Below are 7,500 nucleotides of genomic sequence, written 5' to 3'. Positions count from 1 at the left end.
ATGGCATGTACGTACATACCATGCCCATCGGCTTTGAGTTAAGGTAAAATTTGTATAGTTATAATATAAAAATCCACAAATGTAAAGTGGAACATCAATGCATATCTAAACTATGAGAAGCCTACCATAATAAAAGTATCTTACAATTTACAAGTAGTCTTTTCACAACACAATTAGTTCTTACTATGAAGCTATCAACAAACATTACAAAACCAGATACTGTAAAGTGCACTTCAGGAATACGTGCAATGTACAGAATCATAACAACTTTTAGTAAAAGAAAAGAAAAGAAAAGAAAAAAAGAAATCTTGATATTGTCATATGTGTAATTCTAATTGTAAACAAATCATTTGGCATATGAATTATTACATAAAATATATCCACAGAAAAAAACAAAATAAGTATGTGCAGTATGCACTATGTGCATAATACATATCATCTTCAACAACTCAATTAAATCACAGCAATAAAATTTTAATATAAGATTTATACGTACTTGTTTTGAAGCATCATAAATTTATGGGAAACAGTAAATGTGCCAGCATCTACTGATGGAGAACATGACATAATGCCCATAATAAAATGCCCTCCAGTGTGTGACATAACTGATGCAAGCTGTTTATGCACCAACATCTCACGAAGATACAAATCTTCACATGATGAACCTCGACAACGGTACCAGCCAATCACATTCTGATAATTAATTTAGGATTATAATGTATTCAAATATAAGTACATATGCATATGCATACAGAAAATCATATACATAAATAAACATACACACACAGCACTTATACATACAATATATAAACATTGAAAGATATACCTGAAGGTGTTCTCACATTTGTAAAGATTATATAAAATTAACATTCTGATACCTTAAATTTTGGACCCATATAGGCGTTTAATTTCTCTTCATTGAGTATACCTGCACCTGAGTAAAAGCTTCCAATCATGGTGCATGGTAGAAATGAGGAGACATCTGTGAAAAAGAAAGAAAAAAATTATACAGTTAAAACAAATAATAGTAATAAAAAATAAGTGTGTATGTATGTATATATATGTATGTATGTATGTATGTATGTGTATATGTATATATATATATAAATATATATAAATATATATATATAAATATATATATATATAAATATATATATATATAAATATATATATATATATATATATATATATATATATATATATATATACACAAACACACACAAGCACACACACACACACACACACACACACACACACACACACACACACACACACACACACACACACACACACACACACACACACACATATATATTTATATATATATATATATATATATATAATTTATATATATATATATATAATTTATACTATGAAACCACTAAGAATATCTAAAAAAAAAAAAAAATCTTAACATTAATTATATGCACAATAATGAGTTCATGACAAAAGGTTATACAGTAATCATCTGATATATTGTATTATATAGACAGATAATAAACTTACTAATAAGGGTTTCCATTTTCTCATTGCAGATCTGTGAGTCACTGATATGCTCACTGATGTGACTCTGCACCTGCCCCACCAGAAAGCCTTCCTGTGTGAGTAAAAGTCAATATATAAAAATATAATTCTAATTAGAAAAAAAAAATCCATAATCAATAATAACAGTGACAACAATAGTGATAATTATGATAATACTGATGATAACAATTATAATTATGAATGTAATCACAATAATAATAATGATTATATTAACAATTGCAACAATACTAACAATAATAATAATAACAACAATAATGATAATAGTATCAGCTAATAAAAATAATAACAATAACAAGAGCAGTGACAATAATAGTAGTAATAATAATAATATATAGATAGTAATAGTAAATAGTAAACACAATAATCATACTAGTACTAACAAAGATAATAATAAAAACAACAACAGTAACATCAACAATAATGATGATAATGATGACAACGACAATGATCATAATAATAACTGCAATGAAAATAACAATATTACTACTAAAATAATAATGATAATAATAATGATGTTAATAATAATAATAATAATAATGATAAAAATAATAATGATAATAATGATAACAACAAATAACAATAAGATAAATAAATGGAATGGTAGCAGTAATAGTAATAGTAATAGTAATAGTAAATAAAATACTAATACTAATATTAATAATGACAATGAAAATAATAATAACAATTATAATACTAATAATAACAATATTGACCATCATAATAATAATAGTGATAATAATGATAATGATAATAATAAAAATAACAATAATAATAATAATAATAATAATAATAATAATAGTGATGATGTTGATAATAATAGTAAGAATAATAATGATAATGGTAATGATAAAGATAATGGCTACAACATCAATAATAATAATAATCATAACAAAAATCATAATTGCAACAAGGATGAAAACAACAACAATAATAATGACAACAGCAACAACAATAATAATAATAATGAAAATAATAATAATAATAATAATGAAAATAATGACAATAATAATAATAATAATAATAATAATAACCTCAACAATAATAATAATAATAATGAAAATGAAGATAACAATGGCACTGACTGTGACAAATGATGATTATGATGATAATAATAATAATAATAATAATAATAATAATAATAATAATAATAATAACAATAATAATAATAATAATATCAATAATAATAATTATAATAATAATAATAATAATAATAATAATAATGATAATAATAATAATAATAATAATGGTAATAATAATAATAATACCAAAATAATATTATCAATGCAATAGTAATAATGATGATAATAACATTAATAATAATAATAATAATAATAATAATAATAATAATAATAATAATAACAACAACAACAAATTTTCTAAATTATAATAATAACTATCTCTTCATCCAAGAAGAAGAAGAAGTAAAAAAAAAAAAAAAAAAAAAAAAAAAAAACATTTGTAACAGTATGACCTCTCACTATTATTACTATTAATAATATAAGATAACCATTTTCACATCTTATCAGAATCTTTAAGTGTAAAAATATTGAAAACTAAAGGAATATTATGTAGAACTCTTTCAGCTGTTTTACTAGTATGTAACTTGAGATCAAACTTTGTAAGGTATTTCTGAACATAATTTTACATGAAATTGCTGAAATTTCATCGTACTACTAAAAACATACTAGTAAACATTTTTCATAGGCATCTGAGCTCACTAGGGTCAGTCGAAGTACATTTACGCATGGTCAGTGAGGGCACAGGACTTCCCTAAGCAATAATTCACATGATGCTAGGAAATGACTATGATGTTTTCAAGTACCATGTTATAGATATTTTTGTATGAAGTGATTATGAGTAGATAAAAATGTGATTGTTTAGTGTACTGATGTACATCATATCATGAAACACAATATGCTGCAAGAGTTAATCCTGGTTTAGAGCCTGCAGTAAATTTGATTTTGCAAATATTAAAAGCAAAAGAATATCTAAAATCTTACATTTTTAGTAAAAACAGATATAGTTATAACATTCCCGTAAAATATTGCAACAGGTATCATTACTGCTCCTAATACAGATCCTGATTCAAAATCTGTAGTATCAGTTTTACATGTACATATATTCCATATTTAGTAAGATTCATATCATAAGATTAGATTAACAACTTCTGTGCGATTGGTGGAGATCCCAGCTCCCAACTAATGTGAAAAGAAAAAACCTTCCTGTCCCAATATAGCACATGATATCAACACAAGAAGAGGTACTTGGTTTTTGGGTGTTTTGCAGTCTGTTGGATGCATAAAAATGCATAGATCTGTGGGCCAAATCACATTTGGTAAAAATAATTACACATGTACTTGCAATATGACCCACTAGCAATCATACACTCTGTGAGTCTTGGTGAAAATTCATCAAGTTGAAGCTACATACAAGGTTCTATATTCAGGAAAAATATGACACAATTGTGAAAACCATTAAGTGAGTTTGGAAAAAAGTGTACAGGTAAGAAGGGTACCCTGGTCTGAAATGTTAGTAACACACTGACATTATTGAGGAATATATAGAAATATATATCCTTACACTTTTGATGGTTTCTTTTAAAAATAATGGTGGTCTGTATACTAAATTTGTGTTCATTTTCATATGGAATTAGTTATATTAACATAATTTTGTTCAGTATATACTTAAACATCTATAAACTAAAATCTAAGCAACATGAAATTGGAAACAAATCAATAAAAAAAAGTTATGAATTTCTAATTCCAAACCACCAGTGGTTCACATCACAAAATAAAATGATGCACTATGACCTATCAGTGGAATGTGTTAAGGAAAATTATAATTGTAAAAAAGAGGATGCAATATATAAATCACCTTATGAGTACATACTAAAGAAACTGGGAGCAAATACAAGTATGTGAAACTGAGTGTATATGTTAAGGTGTGGCTGTATATATGGAATTAGATTCAATCTCATGTTATGAAAGTGTGACTATAATTGTAGCATCCTTTTGCTCAGTTTATTTTGATTTTTATATAATTTCTGTTGCAGAAATGATATAATAAAGTTATCAAATAAGATAAAGAACATATCAAATAGTGGTGGCCAGATTTTTGTGCATCTTGCTCAAATAAAACCAAATGCATTTGGGCAGTACACACTACTTGTTATTATAATCCTGAATTTTTACTAGTAATCGTGAATCTTCAAAAAAGCTCAAAAACCTGATGTAGACAAAAATTTGTATAATCTTAAATATCATCCATAGTCCAATACAAAAGCTGTTCTTCGACAGTATTAATGAATTGGAGTAGATATATACTGTCCTGACATAGTATTTTCAGTATGCAGAAATACCCTAAGAAACGATAGCAACAATAATTAGAGTAGTTCAGTGTCACGAGATTGTAGTAACCTCTGAATGTATGTAAAACCCAGTGAAAGGCCAACAAACCTCCCTCATTTAAAATTTTGGGTGTTAAGCTCTTGTAGGCCTTCCTGGCAATTTTTCATTAAACATGGAACTAGCCAGAGCTCTACGTGCCTTTGTAAGAGCACAATCTGTGTAGATACCACAGTAACTGCTGAAAAGATGTGCCACTGTCATGGCAGCTGCCACCAGTTGATCCTTTCATCATTATTTAATGTTAATGTTACTGAGAGTGATGCACAAAGATAGAGGGAAATGGACATTGTCATTTTATAGAGCATAAGAAATAGAGTAATAAACAAAACAGTTACAGTTGCATCAACCTCCAATTTACCGTGAATTGATGAAAAAATCCGCAACACCCTCACATAGAGTTCTTAATATCGTGTTTTGTGTAAGATGGCACAAAGTGCTAATAAATGGGGGGTACCGGGGGACTTGCCCCCAGTCTAGGGAATAAATAGAAGGTAGGAAAGGTTAGGTTTGGAATTTTGGGTTCGCATGTTAGCATGGTTTTGGGAATTCATCTTGGAAGTTAGTGTCACTCTCGGTCACAAATACCAACTATATCTGCGTGGAAGACATCATAAGTTGTCCATCAAAACAAAATTTGTTAGCATGACCAACAGTAATTCCCGTATAAAGTTATTATGGAATTTTATACATAATCTCAAATTCTGCTTTTGTAAATGGTACATGTAAATAATGTATCAAAAATAAAAATGTCATATCTAATTCCTGATTAAACAACATTGTTGCTTTCAGATTTTTAAATCATCTGGTTTCATGCCTCTTCCCATATTCATAACATAATGGGCAGAGAGAGGAAAAATCTACTCTTATTCACAATAAGATGTATTTACATAAATCTACTAAATATGTAACCGGTTCAATCATTGAGTTTAACAGTTGTGCTTTACAGACACAGACCGTTATCCGAATATATCATTTCTTTTTACAGGAAAAAGTGAGATATCCGAGTTATGTGGTCAAGAATGATTATTTTAGGAAACGTATAATGTTTGTTGTCTATCATTTCATTAGCAAACGTGAAACATTCGTGGTCAGATATTAATAATAAAATTCAACTCTTTCTCACATTTTTCTTTGGTTTGCGCTTCGTTCAAGGGCTGCTGACTTGCAATTACGAAAAACACAGACTTTCACAGTAAGATATTTTCAACAAAACTACCGTATTAATGAATGCCTTTAATTATGTCTTACTTGAGCATGGCCACTTCTTAACTGTTCGTAGAGTAATGAAGATAAAACGGCGCCTGAACAGCTCACTCTCACGCCAGACGCAGCCATTCCTCCCTTGGCAGGTTCGATACGCTTGATCAACTTTCGAAAGTCTCTCATATTTGGAGACAACAGATCTTAAAACGATCTAACTATCCCAAATATACACGACTCCGGATATTTTACCGGCTTTTAAGTATGAAATAACTCTATTCATACTCGAGATTTGCCCCAAAAGTAATCTCACAGCAAGCGAAACAAAGTCGCAGTCCGTACATACGAACAGCATATGTTATGACAACAAACCTCAACAATAAGGGAATGATAATGATGATAAGGATTATGGTCATGATAATAGTAAAAGGAATCATGATGGTCTGGATAATAACATAAATAGAAGTAATATAGGAACAACGGATATAATAGTAATAATGTTAACAACAACGTCAAACACAAAAATAAAAAATATAATGATGCTGATAATAATGATAATGATAATGATAATAATGATTATGATAATAATAATAATAATGACATCAATAATACAAATAATAATAATGGTAAAAATAATAATAATAATAATAATGATAATAATAATATCGATAAAAATGATAATGGTAATAATGATAAAATTAATAACAGGAAAAACAATAATGATAATAATAATAATAATAATAATAATAATAATAATGATAATAATAATAATAATAACTATAATAATGATGATAACAATAGAGATATTGATAGCAATAATAATGAGAAAATAATTATAATAACAATAATGATAATAAAAAATAATACTAATGATGATGACAATAATAATGACAATAATAATAACAATAATAATGATAATAATAATAACAATGATAATGATGATAATCATAATAATAACAATAATAGTAATAACAATAATAATAATAGCAATAATAATGACAATAACAAAATCATGGAATTAATAATAATGATGATAATGAAAATGAGGACAACCATGATGATAATGATAATATGAATAATAGTATTAATAATATGAATAATAGTATTAATAAGAATTATTATTATTATCATTATAATGAAAATAATAATAATGATAATGATAATAATAATAATAACAATAATAATAATAATGATAATAACTGATAATAATAATAATAATAACTGATAATGATAATACCGATAATAATAATAATAATAATAATAATAATAATAATGATAATAATAATAATGACAATAACTGATAATGTAAATGCCGATAATAATAATAATGATAATAATAATAATAATA

The 7,500-nt window shown here is 26.5% G+C and overlaps 1 protein-coding gene across 1 annotated transcript in view; it reads right to left on the bottom strand.

Moving 5' to 3' along the window:
• LOC125033724 (BRCA1-A complex subunit Abraxas 1-like) overlaps nt 1-6,353 on the bottom strand; it is a 21,516-nt gene extending 15,163 nt beyond the window's left edge. The window contains exons 1-4 of the mRNA XM_047625442.1: nt 6,201-6,353; nt 1,507-1,597; nt 879-982; nt 497-693 (exon numbers count right to left, since the gene is read on the bottom strand). Coding sequence (XP_047481398.1) covers nt 497-693; nt 879-982; nt 1,507-1,597; nt 6,201-6,338 — 530 coding nt within the window. The 5' untranslated portion in view covers nt 6,339-6,353. The remainder of the gene's footprint in view (nt 1-496; nt 694-878; nt 983-1,506; nt 1,598-6,200) is intronic.
• Nucleotides 6,354-7,500: the final 1,147 nt, after the last annotated feature.

This window comes from Penaeus chinensis, chromosome 2 (genome assembly GCF_019202785.1).
Source record: "Penaeus chinensis breed Huanghai No. 1 chromosome 2, ASM1920278v2, whole genome shotgun sequence".
Classification (NCBI taxonomy): domain Eukaryota; kingdom Metazoa; phylum Arthropoda; class Malacostraca; order Decapoda; family Penaeidae; genus Penaeus; species Penaeus chinensis.
Note: the sequence above shows the minus strand (reverse complement) of the source record. Positions and strands in the feature narration are given on the sequence as shown.